The sequence below is a fragment of the Lepisosteus platostomus genome, chromosome 7 (assembly GCF_059453375.1).
Source record: "Lepisosteus platostomus isolate fLepPlt1 chromosome 7, fLepPlt1.hap1, whole genome shotgun sequence".
Classification (NCBI taxonomy): Eukaryota; Metazoa; Chordata; class Actinopteri; order Semionotiformes; family Lepisosteidae; genus Lepisosteus; species Lepisosteus platostomus.
The window spans coordinates 45,312,715-45,331,119 of NC_142617.1; the positions used below are offsets into that span (position 1 = coordinate 45,312,715).

General features: G+C 36.9%; 1 protein-coding gene across 7 annotated transcripts; it reads left to right on the top strand.

Moving 5' to 3' along the window:
* The first annotated feature begins 673 nt into the window (after nucleotides 1-673).
* zfand6 (zinc finger, AN1-type domain 6) lies at nucleotides 674-18,237 on the top strand. 7 transcript variants are annotated; one of them, XM_088640702.1, is made up of 8 exons: nucleotides 685-782; nucleotides 8,196-8,418; nucleotides 11,743-11,900; nucleotides 12,337-12,451; nucleotides 15,295-15,398; nucleotides 16,257-16,454; nucleotides 16,892-17,008; nucleotides 17,281-18,237. In XM_088640702.1, exons 3-8 carry the CDS (start codon nucleotides 11,750-11,752, stop codon nucleotides 17,427-17,429), a joined length of 834 nt encoding a protein of 277 aa, XP_088496828.1. In that variant the 5' UTR covers nucleotides 685-782; nucleotides 8,196-8,418; nucleotides 11,743-11,749; the 3' UTR covers nucleotides 17,430-18,237. The 7 variants fall into 7 exon arrangements, with proteins under 7 accessions (XP_088496824.1, XP_088496828.1, XP_088496827.1 ...); XM_088640698.1 differs by lacking the exon at nucleotides 8,196-8,418 and having other exon boundaries at nucleotides 674-782; XM_088640701.1 differs by lacking the exon at nucleotides 8,196-8,418 and having other exon boundaries at nucleotides 685-786.
* The last annotated feature ends 168 nt before the right edge of the window (nucleotides 18,238-18,405 follow it).

Below are 18,405 nucleotides of genomic sequence, written 5' to 3' on the forward strand. Positions count from 1 at the left end.
ATTATTTATATATTTATATTATAGTATATATTTAGTAAACTAGTGAAGTCCGCACAAACAAAATAGAGAAATAATCCAACACCATAGCATGAAGATGCAAAGCAAATTCAAAAAGATTTAGATAGAATTCAGCACTAAACAGACATCTGGTAGATGATGCTTAAAGTATGCAAGTGCAGAACATTGCATTCAGGTAGCAAAAAACATAAACTACAGCATAAAATGTCGAAAAACTGAATTTGATGATGGTAGTTATTTAAAAAGAATTATGTTGACCTTATTTACTAAATAAAGTGATTTTATTTCGACACATTTACACCTTCTAGACAATGTGGGGAAACAATAAAAAGACAAACAATGTTAGGATACATATTTGTAAACATGAAATTGAAATCATAGGATGTTATGTTAAAACTACAATGTACATGTACTTCGTGTTTTCTAGGATTGTAGTCTGATAATTTGGATTTCTGACATGAAATCCCGCAAGCAATACCCATTAGTAAATAAGAAACGAATTCCAACTCTTTACAACGATTATTTTTCTAATCACGGACCACATCTTTTCAGTTAAAATACAATCTGTTATACAGTTGAAAACATTGAAGTGAAAACTGTTTCTCGGCAGATGACGTAAAGCCTTTATGACCAATCAGTTTGCCTGGCCGTTTGTGACGCCATGACGCAGTTGAGGTGGGGATGAAAGTGACAAACGAGGTGGTTGGGGAGGCTGGACGGGAGCGCAGCCAGACTGCAGGGTCTGCTCGCTGAGTTTTCCAAGAGTACGTAAGTTCTTTTAATAGCGATTTCCGATTCCATTAGACCTTCGTTTCATTTGTAAAGTGTTCAAATATAGTTCGCGAAGCTTATTTTGTTCAACGTTTGTATGGAGTAAATTAGACACTTTGTACGGTGTCTGTTGGCGTTGTAACCCCTGTTTCAATATTGTTTTTAACTAAGTTTTTTTTTACAGAAGTTTTTTGCGATCACTAATTTTACTCGAAGCCTCATTTTCTTTGGGGTTGTAAGTTTGGCCTCCCAAGAAAGGAGACGAACTCCCCCCAAATGCCTGGTCTTCAGATCATCTGTAACAACCCCACCCCCACCGGTTGTGTGCAGCATTGTGTTGTTCCTAAGCTCTCTGGCTTGTTTGTGTTTCTTTGTAACTATTTGTCGATTCACTATTCTGAAACGTGTATTGTGCGTTTCAAGGACAGAACTATTGATTCGTGCTTTACTGTATCGTTGAACCTATTTCCTTAGTCCTGATTCAAGCACTATAGAGTACTTGTTTATGGAAGTGAATTACATTTTTAGACTAGTTTTAGGTCTTTATAAAGTGAAGCCCAAGAAACGTTATCTAATAAAAACGCATTAGAAAAATAATGGACAATAAACGGTTTAATTGGACGTAAGAGGGCGAAACTAAATTGAGGTTCTTCTGTACCTCTGGTTTTGTTTTTGTATTTAAAGGAATTGATTTACAGCAGTCATTTGTAGTAGGCTGTGGTGCGAGTAAACATCACTTGCTATTTTCTCCAGTTTAAATTAAAGCAGAACATTGCCCCTGGAAAGTAGGACATTTTTTTCAAGTCGGTCTGACTGAAAGGTTGCAAGAACCAACTGGCTGCAAATGGTTTCACCGAGTCTTACAGAAGCGATTCTAAACATTAGTGTACATGTAGTTCAGGTGGGTAGCTGCGTCAGCATGCGTAGGCTGCAAAGGAACAAGTAATTAGTGTACATGTGTTGAGTGGATCACACGGGGGACTGAATGTGTTGGGACAGTAAATTCATCCATGTTGTATCCAGTCAGTCATGATTCGGAGGAGGGAGTGATGATAATGGACCAATAACAAGTCCTTAGAAACTGTCCAAGGGCTTCTGAAAATTTAAGACAAGTTTATCACCTCGAGTCTAGGACAGCAGTTAAGGACGGCAGCTCTTGCTGTTGTTTTGAGGACATACAGTTCGTTCTAGTATTTTGTTTTCAGTCCTTACTTATGTTATAATGACGGATTTACGTCATAAATAATTGGGGCTTCTGAATGAAACTGATTTTCTGAAAAGAGATCTCCCATCACTCCAAACCTATATGGCCAATGGGATTTATAAGCTGTTTAGCACATACGGCTCTTAAACCAAGTCTGTCAAATAGGAAAAAATGTGGGAGCATAGATGCAACAATGGTGGTTTTGCACACCCTATGCCGTACAGTTTTGATCTGTATTTTACAAGTTTTAAATGAACGTTTTAATTGAAATCTTTGGCATTATGCGTTTTATTTATCCACCTTTTTAACTGGAGAGTGCGACCTAACCCTTTCTTATCTAAAGTAACCTTTTTTTTCTGGGTGTTGACCTGTACCTACTGCTAATCCTAGCAGTTCAGTAAAAAGTAGATTACGCCACTAGTCGATGTCTTCCAGACCAGTTTTGCTCTTGACATGAACCTTGATCCAAATGAGTGTCTGCTCTTTCGCAAACCCAACGTGACAACTGTTCAGTGTGGGAAAACTGCAGAAATGTTGCCGGACAGCGGTGCGAGCTGTTACCTGAGACGGGTTCGCTTGCCTTCCGGGTCAGGAAGGTGTGTGTGCGCGTTCAGGTAAGCAGCGCAGTGAGTGCAGCAAATTCGTCTGCAAGTTTCATTTCCTGTGTGACAACCTCGTAACTCCCAAGTTCGAAAGCAGTATCTTTTTTGATGGTCTTTGCAGTCTACTTTTCGTTTTCAGTTATTCGCACTTGATTGTGAAGTTAGTTTGACTCGGTAATTAACATGTAGCACTAGTAGTATGCTGCATTATTTTATATCACGTCTAAAACCACTTTTTGTTAGTCTAACGGCGGCACATTTTCTAATCTGGTTCTAATTATGGCGTTATAGGGCGTCATACTGCGTTTACTTTTAGTTTTAATATTGTATGTATATATATCTCATGTGTTGCTAAATTGAACAACAAAATAGTGCAGTGTTCCTTTTAGAGTTGTAAGCATAAACCATTTAAAAAGGTTTTTTGTTAACTCAACCTAACTTGTTGGATGAAAAGTTCATAACAATGATTGACGTGAGTTAAATCAAAAAGAGGCGGGAATGGGCAGGTTCACCATAGATCTGACCAATCGGAGCTGGGCAGGGGCGTGCCTTGCCGTGGGGTAGGTAGTCCCTGTTTTGGCTGGTGTAGTCGAGAATTTGATGAAGAAGGGGGATCTGGGTTCGAAATTGTCGGTAGGTTTGATGTTTAAGTTAGAATTTATTCATATTTCTAACCAAAAAGGATTATTTTGGCACAGGGTGCTCTAGGAAATAACCATACCATTGATTTATCGAGATGGCATTGTGTTAAAATCGATGCCGGCAGCTAGAACAAAAGGACACTGTTATAGAGACGGGAAATAAGGATGTTTAGGGATTTAGCGTCGTTAAGTCTGGTATTTACAGGTTTTAAGCAGCTTTTTACAATTTTGAAAATACTTATTACCGAATGAAATCAAGAATATTTAAAATAAAGATCAGAGAGCCATTACAAGAATATAGTTAAATGTTGTTAACAAGCTCTGCGTTGGAAACACTTTGTTTCATTAATATTGTGTAAGTACAGTTAGCTGTTCTGTGACAACCGGGTTGTTCTTAGATTGCACTAATTGTTTCAACATCACACTTGGGGTTTTAAAGGAGAAACAACTATCACATCAACTTAATCTGAATAAAGGCACGGACGTTGTTTTAATATAATTTATATGGTGTAATTTCAAAAGTTGGATGGAATTATCCATCGCTCACATAACCCTGTAAAATAATTGCTGTGTACAGCACAAAGCAAACGCTGACATGTTAAAGCCGAGGGGAGAATTCTGTTTTTGTCCGGTGTTTCTAGTGGTGACAACTCTAGAACAGGTGGCGTCAATAGTGAATAAGTCATTGGTGCTTTATAAAGCGAGAACTATATCCTGCATTAGTGTGTATAGCTTCTCTGTCATAACAAGAGAAGTGTCACGTTTTTGTATCGTTTCCCATCTGAAGAACAAGAGGTTCTTTATGGGACAAATGTTTTGCTCAGACGTACTGGACACTGAAACTTTGAAAGGAATTCCTTCATGGGGCAAATTGAGATTTATTTGATTGATATGTATTTTCCTGTAGCAAATGACGTGCGCAAAATTACTCCTAGGGAGATGAGCATTATGCTGTAAAACATGAAAAAATATGATAGCAATTTTAAATGGAATCTGTGAGGTGTGAAATATTTGAAGGACAAATGTTCCAAGCTGGATAGCTCTGGTTAATTGTTTTTTGGATAGATTCCATATAGTTGTATTATCACAGTACTGTATTAAACTATTAGCTATATTTCCATACACTGATGGTGATCTATGTGTTATGTCCATTGTTATACTTGTAGTAGTAGTAGTAGTAGTAGTAGTAGTAGTAGTAGTAGTAATAATAAAAGTCTACACTTGCATCTGATAATCAGCATTGGCCTTGAACTTCTGGAGCTCAAGGTAGAGAGAGAACTGAACAGGGTGGTTACTGGAGTTAGTCTGTCTACCATGGCATATGTGGGAATTTTAAGATTGTTTTAAGACTTTATGACCGTTATAAATACATCTTGCTAACTGCACACCTAGTGGGAATATACTTTAATATTTTTTTTTATCTTTACCTGTGTTGTGCCTCAGTACGATGTAAGCCCAATTGTGTGTGGTCTTAAAATGAACAAGAATGTATATATGTATGTAAGTCTTTCAAATTGTCATTATTATTGTAAACTGTTTATTTATAGGTTTCCTGAACATGTTATATTTTTATTTGCTGATTAACTAGTCACACTTCTGCACATTATTTTCATTTTTAATTTAGGGTGATCTGTTTTCCTGTTAGGGGATCATCATGTGTGATCTGAGAAGATTTAGGCCTACTTGGGGAATTTCTAACTTTGCCTTGCTGTACAAGAAATACATCCTTACACAAGTATCATGAGAGCTTTCTCATTGTGTTGGTAAACTTTACTTTTTTGAAAGTGAAAAGAAAATGGGCAATTTAGCAGGAATTGTTGTAATGAAAGAGCTGTTTCAGGTGTTGCAGTGCGTCTTGGCAATATTGAGTGAAGAACATTTTCATAGTACTAGTTCCTCTGACCCACGTTTTTTCTTTCTCGTGATTTATGAGCCCTTCTCAGTTAAGTAACTGAGATTAATAATGTTTTCATTGTATAAACTGTAATGCTGGAAAGTGTCGATTATTCTTTGAAGTCTGTTTGGTGTTCAAGAAAAATTTGCATCCCACCATCAGAAACCTTGTCTTATTATTTGGTGGCTCTCTTAAGGTTTGCCTGAATATTTCTTTTTTTACTGGTGAGCAAATGGTTGTCAGGCCATGGTTGATCCCATTTTAGAATTACAATATGAAAACCAGCTGCCAGAGGAACCGCGGGAAAATTACATGCCTCCAGAAACATTTATTTTTGTTAAAAATAGGCTGCAAAAGTGTCAAATATGGTTCCAGAGCAGCAGATACAGGACTGTTGCTGAAGTAGTATGATGTGAAGCATACAATTATATGACCTGTCTGTTCCTTTGCAGTACTGAAGTATTAATTGTAATGTAAATGTCACTGGTTTCTTGCAAAAAGTGAGATAAAAAGCCGAGAGGTTTAATTTATTTTTGCTTTCTGAAATGATTTAATTTGACAGTCAACAGTTGCCAGTTTGTAAACACATTTAATTGAGTAGTTTTTTAATGTTATAAAGTGTTACTTTAGGGTTAAAGCTCACAGATTCTAACAGTAGATTGTTTACTGAGGCTGTGTACTTTTCTGGAGTCTCACTAATTACTACTAGAAAGATGAGCAGTGGGGTGTCACTCTTAGACATGTTAAGTCTGTATGAAATTTAAGTTTAAGGTGGATCCTTATATTTATATCCTTAATAGGGCAATTGACTCTGTCACCATACAAGATAAAGCAAATTGGTATTGCAAATAATTAAATTCACAGTGGACTGAAGTGCTTTATAGCTGTTCTGCAAAATGGGGCTTTGTGTCGACTACTTTATCACAACTGTTTTAATTCTACAAGCAAGCATTGTTCAAAATCAGTCAATGGTGCATTTAGAGGAGAAAATAAGGATTGGGGTGGCAACAATGTTCCTATTTTATTGCAGTATTTACTTAGTGCAGTACTGAAATGTAACAGAATTAAAATGACTGTACTTGCTGTACAGCTTTGGACAGGTATTTACAGTGACTACACTACATTGCACAAAATATTTGAAATACCATGCAGTATTTCTGAGGGACAGTAAATCTGTTCCTGTTTGTACAGTACAGCGCTTTTAAGAAGACTTTTTTTAAGATGGGTGTTGTCTGAATTGTGACTGAAGTGGGGGAATAATAGCTTTAAACATGATAGAAACAAGCTATACTGGTAAGAGTTATTTGATTTTGAGAAGTACCTCAGACAACCACACTACAGCGTGAGGTTATATTGTTATTTTTCTGAACAGCAACAGCTCTTTTTTGTAGAATGTACTCCTCTTATGTTTCATCTTTCAAGATATTGAAAGGAATTCTGTTTTTATGTTTAGAATTTAAATCACAAATTAAAGACTTATTAAAGAACTTTCTATACTTTACAAACAAAAGTGCATTTCACATGCTTTTCAACTGTACTTATGTAGTATAATACATAACTCTGAGTGTTCATAATCAAACAGTTAGAACTAAGTGATATTCGTCACTGCTGAGCTAGTCTGTAAATTTACTGAGCCCATTGTGATAAGGTTGTCAAGCGACATGGAATATGCAGTTAGTTCAGCAGAGTAGCTAGTGTTTCCCTGTTTACTAAATGAAAATGAGGGAGAAATTATCTTTAAATAACGCTTTCCATTGTCTTGAAAATTGATGCATCCAGAATTCCTTATTAATATTCAGTGGTAGTGTGAGTTGTTTGTCTTGTATAATGGGGAAACGTTATGATGATCAACCTTTAATTAATCTTAGACATCTAATTTAGCACAGTTTAGATTTGTGTGTGACAGAATGCAGAAGGCAGGAGATGCAATTTCCCATTTGGTATAGACCAATGCTAGAGTACTGTGATCCTGGAATTAAAGTTTTAATTTAAAGTCTACCGCACTGGCAAGAGGTAATTGTGAGATTGCGTGAAAGGTGTTGTCACAGGGCAGGACATGTGAATATCACAAATGGGAGGATAAAAGATAACAGTGACAATACTCGGGTACTGTCATGGTAAAAAGGTCCTAGCATATTAACAAATTGTTCATAGGCAAAGCTTTACCTCATTCTAATGGGAGGGGACTTCATGAATATTGTTTACATTTTCTTGATGCAATGGAAGAAGATAATGAGATTAGCATAATTTAAATAGTAAGTGTGCAGAAAAGATTTACAGCATTTAGAAATTAATTGATCTAATTTCTTAATTAATTGAATTAATTTCTTCTGCTGATTAAGCAACATCATAATAGCTTGAGCTGGATGAGAAGGTCAAGCTGTTTTAGAGAGCATTTTCATTAGGTACCCTTTCCCTCCTGAGCTGTAATGAGACATTAGAGGAGTATTTCCTAAGAGGTTTTTTAAGTTGCATTGTTTCTTGTTTAATTACTCTAGTTGTTGTAGTTCACATTCCTCTTAACAGAGGCAGAATTTGTTCAAATTATTTCTGTTTGGCAGTGACATGCTATTGGCTTTATAGCGGGGGTGGCCAACCCTGTTCCTGGATAACCACAATCTATCAGAAATCATTTTCTCTAGATTACCAATTTTGTTTTGACTACTTAAGCAGGTAAGTTGTTCTATTAAACCATTTGGAGAACTTTTGAAATGAAACTCTGAATACCCTCTAGTGCTCATGGGCAGTAGTTGGCCATTCCTAGCATAATGGAACTAATGAACTTGGTCAAAACTCAGAGGTCCCAGATCTTTATCAATAGATGCTTTAAGGCTCATATAAGGAATAGAATTTTATTTTGCATCATCTCTATAGAGAACTATATATGTTTGTTTCCTATAGTAATTGTAGACATCTTAAATTGTCTGTATTGTCATTCTTCGTTCTTAGATGCATTGGTTCTTCATAAGTGTGAGGTTCTTAATCAGGTTTTGCTGTAAGCAAGCAAAGTTATTAATTCTATTATACTTCACTGCAGGACCTCATATATTCTGCTTCCTCCTCAGAACTCCATTGCCTTCAGTTCGTTGACTCTGGAACCCCTGGACTAGGAGCTCTTACTGAAGCCCCAACACTTGCCTCCTTCACACCTCAGCTGGAGGTGGGGCAAAAGTGATATTTGTTCTCCAAAACTGCATTATTTGACCCTTACCCACATGTTCTTGGATGGAGACCAACAGTAGATGTAAAATAAAACACAGGATTGTAAATTTCAAATGTGGCATTACTGTACATTAGCAATGATTTTCTTGGCTTCAGTGTATTTTGTCTTGGCTTATTTCATGTGCTGTCTTACTGCTTGGTTGTCTCTCTGAGCTTTACCTTTGAGCTGTATACATGCTGTTGTAGCTGCTTGACGTCTAATGTGATTTGAGATGGTACTTTATTCTGAAAGAATTAGTTTGCAATAAAATAGTCCGATTTTCCCGATTCTTGCTAAGAAAGCCTCTTTACTATCAAATCTTCATCTCTGGTTGTTTTTTGTAACCAATGCATTGGAACTGTTGTTTTAAGAGTGTTTCAGATACCTTTATTAAGGTTATTATGCAACTATTAAACAGAAGAATCATTGTGGTTTGTCCAGATTAACAATTTATAATAATGATTCCTTACACTTATATAGTTATTTTCTGGACACTGCACTCAAAGCGCTTTACAGGTAATGGGGACTCCCCTCCACCACCACTGTGCAGCATCCACCTGGATGATGTGACGGCAGCAATAGCGCACCAGTATGCTCAGTGGAGAGGACAGCACAGTGATGAGGCTAATTGAAAGAAGGGATTATTAGGAGGCCATGATTGGTGAAGGCCAATGGGAAATTTGGGCAGGACAGCAGGGTTACACCCCTACTCTTTAAAAAGAAACACCCTGGGGTTTTTAATGACCACAGAGATTCAGGACCTCAGTTTAACATCTCATCCAAAGGACAGTGCCTTATTTTTTTACAGTTAGTGTCCCCGTTACTATACTGGGGCATTATGACCCACACAGCACCTCCTGCTGGTCCCACTAACACCTCTTCCAGCAGCAGCCTTAGTTTTTCCCAAGTGGTCTCCTATCCAGGTACTGACCAGGCTCACACCTGGGTTGCTTCAGTGGGTCGCCAGTTGTGAGTTGCAGGGTGATATGGCTGCTGGCTCGAAAAGCACTGCATCGGCCAGGAATCAAACCCAGGCAGGCGAGAATTCTACCACTGAACCGCCAATGCTCATTGTACTTGTAGTTGCACTATATGTTGTGCCCTCTGCAGGAGTGAGAGAGAAAAAACATGCAGCGTTTTTTCTCAGTCAGTAATGTCTTCTTGACAGGGCAGCAGCACAGTACAGCTTTGGACTCTGAAACAGGAGCTCATGGTTAAGAGATTCCTATTCCTGTTGTACCTTGCTCAAGGGTACACCCCTTAAAATTGCTGCAGTACATGCCCTGCTGTATAAATAGATCTCATGCAGGTTGTGACTCCAAATTAGTCAATTGAGAATGAATTCATATTTGGTTTAATTTTAAATAAAAATCGTGGAATCTCAATGTTAGCCTGGGCTCTCCTGCTCAAATTTCTAAAAGTAAATGGCGTGAAATGCCAGTAATTGATTATTATTACATTAAGTGAGTTTTTGAAGAGTAATTCTTAGCATTGCAATTTTTTCATTAATTTAGCATTATTTGGGAAAACAGATCTTGACAGCAGCATCTAGTATTCTGATAAAATTATTTAGATGTGTGATAATGTTCAGTTAAACCGGCACGTACCAGCAAAACTTGTTTGATGATCTTGTTAGAGGTTTTGCACAGGTTGGTTTAACATTAACTTTTAATTAGACATAGTATAGACAATGCCTCTCACTCCAAAACTATGCAATACCCATGGGTGTTTTAATTCTTAAAGACCTTACTTGTACTATTCAACAGTGAAGGTGAAATTGCTGGTGTTAATCAACAGGGTCAGCAGCACATCCACTATTTTAGACATTCAACAGGGCAGTAGGCAGAGAAAATATCTAGTCTGAAACAGACATGATAACAGCTTTGTGGTACTGGAAGTTTAAAGTTTAAAAGTTTTAAGACAGGTTTCATTGATCTCAGTTAGCACCAGTCGAAGGTTATATTTCCAATTCTAAGTCCATATTTCTTTTTCTTCAAAGACTGCATGCAGTTTGATAGTTTTTAGATTTTGGTGAATAATTTGCTGTTTTGTTATGCTGTGTTGCAGTAGTACATTGACTACAGAAACCATGATCCTCAAGGAAACTTTTTTTTTAGTTTTTTTTTTACGAAAAACAATTGTTTTGTTCTTACATTCTCACTGTGAGAATGTAATCTCTGCAGTTAGTGTAGATGTCTCAGAAATAGTTTACCAGAGACTTTTCTCCAGAAGTGGAGATTGTTTTACCTCCTCTCAGGCAGACCAGCCAAGCTCTGTTCATGTGGTGCTTTGCAGACAAAAGCCTGTACTGCTTGCCATCAAGCCACTTGAATGTACTATTTCCCTTTAAGAAATGTATTTATCTTTCTCATTATTTTTATTTTTGATTTCACCTTGGAGTACAAGATTTAATCTATGGCATAATGATGCTACACAGTGAATTAGAACTGTTTACTGGATTGTAAAAAATTGCTTTTTGCTTAAGATGCATATGAAAAGAGTGCTCCTTACTTATACTTGTACAGAATAGTGTGTCATTGGATTTCACCCAACACCCTTTCTGTTAAACATTGTCAGACCTGTGATAGGTATTTACTATTGCTCGTTTGTTAATTTAAACACTCTTCTTTTGAGTTTGGTTTTGCTGACTGAAATGTGTGGTTTTTAGTAACAGTGCTGTATGATACACTAGAGACCAGGTCCTATGTGCATTGAAGAACAAAGAGCAACGTGGATAGTGAGAGCTCTGGGATGTCTTACTCAGCCTGATTATTTCAGTTCTAAAAGAGCAATAAGTGGGTATTGCTACACAGCCACTGCTACTCTCAGTTGATGCAGCTATTCTATATTTAGGCTGTTGCAGTGATCCAAACCCGGTAGCAGCAGATGTGACACAAGGGGTTTTTGTATCGCCATGCGGTGCCGTTGAGATGTGCTGTTGATGAGCTTTTCCCAATCCTGTGGCAAAAACACACTTCAACTGCAGTGAAGCAGCAACGAGTTACTAAGTGGGTATACCGGTTAATAAGATACTTGCTACAGTGCAGTGTCTGTTGAGAAAATGCTTTATTGTGCAGTCATGTTTGTACTGTAGATCTACAAAGTCATGGCCAAAGGATAAAAATCACAGAGTTAAAAAGCTTGATCTTGAAGTTACACATTCTACATGCCTTTTTTTATTACCTGCTACCTTGATGCCAAAACCATCTGGAAGCCAACTGCTCACACCTTCTCAGCTGGCAGCAAGGTGAGACCAAGTAGCAGATTTGGGATCGCCATTCTATTTTTAACCTTTTTTTAACCATGTTTTCAATTTTTTGTGTTTGTGAAGCAGTTGAACTGGTTTTGCTTCCCAATATAGAAATTATTTGTAATTGACATTCAGTCTGCTTTATTTTTGTTTCCTGTAGGAGGGATATGGCTCAAGAGACTAACCAAACCCAAGTGCCTATGCTCTGTGCCACTGGCTGTGGATTTTATGGGAACCCTCGTACAAATGGAATGTGTTCAGTTTGTTATAAGGATTTTGTGCAGAGACAGAACAGTAATGGGAGAGTCAGCCCCCCAGGTAAGTAAAGATAATTCATTATGTTGCATTGAAGCCTCCATCAGACTGCCAAGTAATATGATTCAGGTTCATTAAAACGCATCTTCCTGTGACCATCACAAACTGTTTGGCTTTCAAGTGAATACCGAGTTTTCTTATTGAAATACCATGCACAAATGCATAAGCAGCCAGTACCTTTAAGTCCTTTATTTTGCTAATAAAATACCAATGCCAGTAGTCTCTCTAAACTCTAATTTCTTAAATTGTATCCTTTTTCCTTAAAGGGTTTGATGTCAATGTGCAAATGATGTCAAAAACTCAGATCTTTTTGGATCAGTATATGCACATTTTCAATTCTAGCCATGGAATGTTTTCAGCATTTTCTTATACCATTTCCTTCGGAGTGGAATATATATGCCTGAATGATTAAAAAAGAGTTGCCTATTGTTCTTCACAGCCCCTTCTGGTGTGAGTAGTTTAGGAGAATCTTTACCAGTACAGTGTTCAGAAGGAAATCCTGCAGATGTCACAGCAACCCTAACCCAGACAGCTACACCACTGGAGCAGAGCAGGTACAGATTTCATGTTTATGTGTTTCCTACACAAACATTGGCTTTGGCTGTAGAATGCATGGTTCAATGGAGCAAACAGAACTATCCAGTTTAAATCAGCCCAGGAGTGCTAGAGAGCATTTGGAAGACTTACCCAAACTGTTTCTTGCTTTATAAATCTTTCTGCCTCAGAGGTGAGGGGACATCACACATCACTGATTTTAAACATGAGTATGACATTATAATAAGAAGAGCGCATATTGTCAAACCATTGTGAATTCTATAAATGTTTCAAGTGCACACCTTCAAAATCATTCTCTTAAACCTGATTTTTCTTCCCCATTTCTAGCTAGAATGTTTTCTTTACTGTAGGTGGTAAGATTTGTACTGTCCTTTTGCTTCTGATCTCAGACTTGTCACCTTTCCAGAAAAAGGTTTATTCTAGGGCAAACACATGTAGTGTTAATTTATGACCGCATAAGTCTTGGACTAAGAAGGGTCAAGCGCCTCATGGGTTCTCTTCTAATTAAATTCTAAATTATTCAATTAAATTTAAGCCTTGTTCAATTCAAACATATTTCCATGTCTACATGAGTTACCTTTGTGAGTAATGCTAAGATACTCCTATAGAATGCACTGAGAAGATATTTCAGTTAAAATGAGGTAAATGTAAAAAATCCATCTAATGCTGTACCCAGTCCCTTTACTTTCACGGAGCCTGTGCCTACTCACTGATCTTTGAGCCCTGGATGTCAGGTTTTGCCCCCTTCTTATCATGTAGATGATCAAGTCTGGCAGGTAGGGCATCTGTAGCTTAAGTGTCACAATTGCATCTTGCTAATGAAGCTCTTACAACAGCCGCATGAAGAAAAGAAATGCTGAAGTGTGTTGTCCTGCTAGAATGTTTCACATCCTACTTCCTGATCAATGTAGTGATGGAGTGCCATCAGTCAGTACAATGTAGTTCCGTAGCAACTGAACACTCCTCCCTAGTCTATCACACATGAGCTCCCAATAGATTGCTCTGTTGTACTCAACAATTAGCATATCATTCTGCATGTCTGAGCTACACTTACCAATGTCTTGTCAGGGTGGTTACCACTAAAGAGAACTTGACTCCACTGCTTGCCAGTCTACCTGAGGTGATTTAGTTCAGCATCCAACATATCAAAAGAACAATGCCTCTTTTATTGTTAAGTAGGGCATATTGGTTTCTGTGTTTTTTCTTGATTATCACAAGGTTTGACATTTGCCTACACCCAATCAGCATTCTAAGTAATGAGGTGGTTTAGGTCTTATGCAATAAAGTCACTTGAGTGTATCACGATTCACCATTAGTGGTCAGTCAATCAAAATAATGCTGAAAATATCAATATTCAAAATAGGTATGCTGTTTTCCTAAACACATATACAGTATGTATAAATCATGATGGCTTTTTTGAAGCTCAGTATGCATTTTAAAAATGTATACATTTCAAACTTTATAAATTGAAGAATTTACTTGAATCATATTTAGAACAGCCTATCTGAATTTTGAGAAATTGCACTGCATTTTAATATACAAATATTTTTATATTTTATATCCATAGAGGACATAAAGGTCTCAGAGAAAGATATTAGGAATTCAGTTTCAAGTTTGGTTTTAAAAAGCTGTTTTAATGCATGTTTGTGCTGTACATCATGCTTTATTTTACAGCAAAATAAATCTAATCTTAAAAGGCCTTTGAGCTTATAACACTTATATTTAAAATTTAGAGTATAGGGGTGAAACAGCAGAATAGTTACAGCAGTGTGCCATTACGTCGTTGAAGATCACTGCTTACCACCATTGTTCTTGGACTTATGATTTTTCTCATAAATGCCATTTTTTATTTATTATTCACTGCTTAACATTATATGTATAGTAGTGTAGTTATTGTGCATAACTAAATTGACCATATTTGGTTATGTTGGCTGGTTCCACAAGTTTACATCACAAAGCTGTTTAATTTATTGAATCATTTTTAAGCAAAATCGACAATTCACTGCAATTTCAATTTTAAAAAAAAATAATGTATATGAGTGGCAGTCAGATGACGGCGGTTAAAAAGTTAACAATTTTAAATGATTTTTTTTAATGTTGTGTGTGCCACAATAAATGGCCCACAAAAAGGAGAGAAAAATGAACTGGTGCTCTTGAAAAATAAAATGTTACTGATTCATGCTAGGATTCATTGTCACATGTACATTGACCAGAACTTTGATGTTATGGTATTTCTGTCAACATTTTATTATTGGTTGACTCATCTAAACATCTCAACCCCTGCCAGGTCTTAGTTGTGATCTTTGCAGGTTGACAAGTTCTTAGAAGCCCTTGAATTTTGTGTCCAAAAACTCATGAATCCTATGTCCCTCACAGGGCTGGTTTCCTGGCTTCTCTGTAGTAGCCTTCTGATTACTCAAGCAGAACATTTCCTTCTCGAGGCAACATGAATCTTCCTTACTCAAACAGGACATGGTTGGAGTCTTGAGCTATTCTCGTGTTCAACTTATAAAAGTTTTGATATAGTTTTCATTAATACAGATTTTTATTAAACTCATCTTGGCATTTTTAACTCATCTCAAATACCACCTTGAGTACCTGTTTTTTTTAATGAAATAGCACGTGTTGAGATCAGTATATTATCCCCAGGTAAAATGCTACTTGATCAACAAATCTGCTCACTATTTAAATTGTAAATACCATTAATCATATGCCCAATGAGCTGTTGTAAAACATAGTTGCATTTTCATTGTGCATCAGATGCATTCCTAGATAATAGTCCCTGTTATAAAAATCAGTGTTCCATTGTTTGTTTAAAAAACAACCCTTTGAATGCTTTTAGCATTGTGACGCGCCAGACTCTCTTATCACAAGCATCACTTACAAATTCTGAAGAGGATGATTCAACGGGGGACAAAACAGGGCTGAAAACAGAAGAATTACATGGTACAGTTTTTTAAAAAGTTTTTTGTTTGTTTTTTCAGTTCCCTGCCTTCACAATCGGTGTTCAACTTTGTTAAACCAAATCTTTTGTTTGTGAAAAGGTCACTGCTGTGAAAAGGCTGCCATACATCTTTACCTGATAGACTGTGGTGTCACACACTATGGGCCCTCACAGCTGCATTAGTGTCCTTCCCTCTAATTTGATGTGAAGTAAGATTAACATACATTCTCAAAATTTGAGTTACATGATGATGGACAGAAAAATGTCCGAGCATAATGGAATAAGATACATTTCAATTTTTTAGTGTCTGACAGGTTGAGATTCTGTTCTTTTTTTTAAGTTGGTACATTGCTGTGTTAGATTTGAATTATTGTTCCATTGATTTTGCTAGTGCCCTTTTCTTAAGTTTTCAAACTACATTTCTGAAATTTAGTCTTCAACAGCAGCCTCTTGTGGTGATTCTGCTTTATTGCAGGTCAAAAAGGCAGAACTCCCTACATATCTAAAGGGAAAGTTTTTAAAAGTTGGCATAGTAGGTTTAAGCTCATACATCAGGTGACCTACAGAATTACTTTGGAGTTTTGTTCTATCAAATATAGGAGTCAATAGTGTTGCGTTTTGTATACAGGTTCATTATGTCTAGGGGAACTAAGATGAATTTTAGTGGTGGGGGTCATAAGAAAATCATGTTCATCCTGTTTCCACATTCTGGGGAGAAGCAGGCCAGTGATTAACACTAGGTATGTTTCTTTGATCAATTATGAAGTTATAACTGGAGAGCCTTGGATCTAAACTAGACAGGCTTGGCCTGGCTGAGTACCTTATGGTACTATTGACTGACAAGCCTATTATTGAATTAGGTATAGAGGGCACAGAAACACCAGTGAACGTCACTGTATGCAAGGAAGTTAGTAAAGGAAAGGAGGACTGTCCCCTTGGCCTATTGGATAGAGCAGCCATCTCAGAGAAAGACACAGGTTCTGAGTGCATGGAGGACAGTTCAAAGAGACCCAAAAGAAAGCTAGATGAAACTGGTCAGATATTAGATGGAATGTGTGGTAAGTACAATACTTAATTGGTGATAACTTTAGCTTGCAGTCCTTATTGAGCTTTCCACCTTTGTGGGTTCAAAAGGACACTTTGTTTTTATTTGAGTGCAGGCTATTGGAAATAAAATGCCTCCTATACAATGTACAATCTAAAGAGGAAATAAGACCACTGGGAAAAATAATGGTATAACATGGTGAATTCACATTTCCACTGCATCCATTTTCCTTTCTAGTTTTACACCAGCCCCCACATTGAAAAACGATTTCTTTGAAAATGCATCTTGAATGGTGGAATTAGTTTAACCCGAATGGAGACCGAATGTTAAGAGTGCAACATTGCTGTTTTGCGGTTCTTTAGTAAAATATTACGTTTCGGCAGTGTGTTATTCTTTTGTCATTATTAAAAGCTGATATTCTCATGAGCTTCTCTCTCTCTCTCTGTTTAGCTTCCGTGTCGGATGACTCTGACCAGGCCTCTTCAGAAGGGCTGGACAGATCCCCCGAAAAACCCAAACAGAAGAAGAACCGCTGCTTTATATGCCGGAAAAAAGTGGGACTCACAGGTGAGCTTAGCTAGTCTCGAGTTCAGTATACACACCAGCTCTTCGCATAGCGTCTGTCTTTATTTCTCTCTTATATTCTGCACTGAGGCTCAAGCTTTGAAATGATCCAGGATGTGATTCATTTTAATACACAATTGTTCATTTTTATCTTCAGAATACATCATGTTACTGTTTACAGAGATAACTACAGGAATTGGTCTCCAGGGTTCTTCTGGTATGTGTATATTTTGAAGTACAAATTTACCCCTTTTTTTTTTTGGATTGGTTTACAGGCTTTGACTGCAGATGTGGAAACTTGTTTTGTGGCATCCACCGATACTCTGACATTCACAACTGTACCTTTGATTACAAGGCTGACGCAGCGGAGAAAATCAGGAAAGAAAACCCAGTAGTTGTTGGAGAGAAGATACAGAAGATCTGAAGCATCAGTTTGATGGATTTTGTAAAACACCTGTGATTTACATTGACTTGCGGGTTTTGTTTCTTCTTTAAATTCCATTAATGGGGATTCTCAGCTATGTATCCTTAGTAGATAAATCATGCATGTCATCTGAAATGCGTTTTTGAAAATTACTTTTTTTTAATATTTCCCTTGCAGTTATGATTTTACTCATCCCCTTTTTTGGACATTGTGGTTGGATGGTGAAATCTGAACAGACTCTAGGACTTATACTATTTTATGCCATTTTAATTTTAGTTACTTAAGGGCTTTCATAACAATTAGGTGAAAACAACTGGAGGGCTGTGCTTTTCTGGTAACTATAAAATGCATGTTGTAGCATTTACTTTTTTTCTTTGTATATGGCTTCTTCCTCTGCAGCACGATTTCTTTTGAATGTGCATTCTAAAAGGCACTCATAGATATCAATAATTGAATGTATTCTAATCATTATAGGCTGCTTTTGTTCTACATTAACAGACCACAAAAACAGTTTCAACATTTATTGGCTTGTATGCTCCCACAAATTATTTATATCTGAATTGTTTAGGAGAATGTATGATGTTGTGGTTTAAAAGTTTGTATGTTTCTTTTGAGTGGTGGTGGTGGTGGTGGGGGGGGGGGGGGATAAAATGCCTGTATACACTTCATTGCTGGCTGTGAGTGTTAATGGGACAATATAGTTCATTTATCTGAGAGTGCACAAATGAAGTATGACCTGAAATTGTGCTGTATTTATGTTAGTTTATTCACTGTCTTAAATAAAGTTAAGAATTACAAATTTTTATAACTTGTTATAAAATTTTGCAACTCGTTGTTTTGGGTGTCCAGTAATTTTTGAGAAAATGGCAATAGTTGTAATTTTGGTATAACAATGTGATATGAATTGCTTTTGATTTTTATATACGTCACTTGCATCTTTCTCTGATTGGTTATAATATTTAAAGGAAATTAGGAA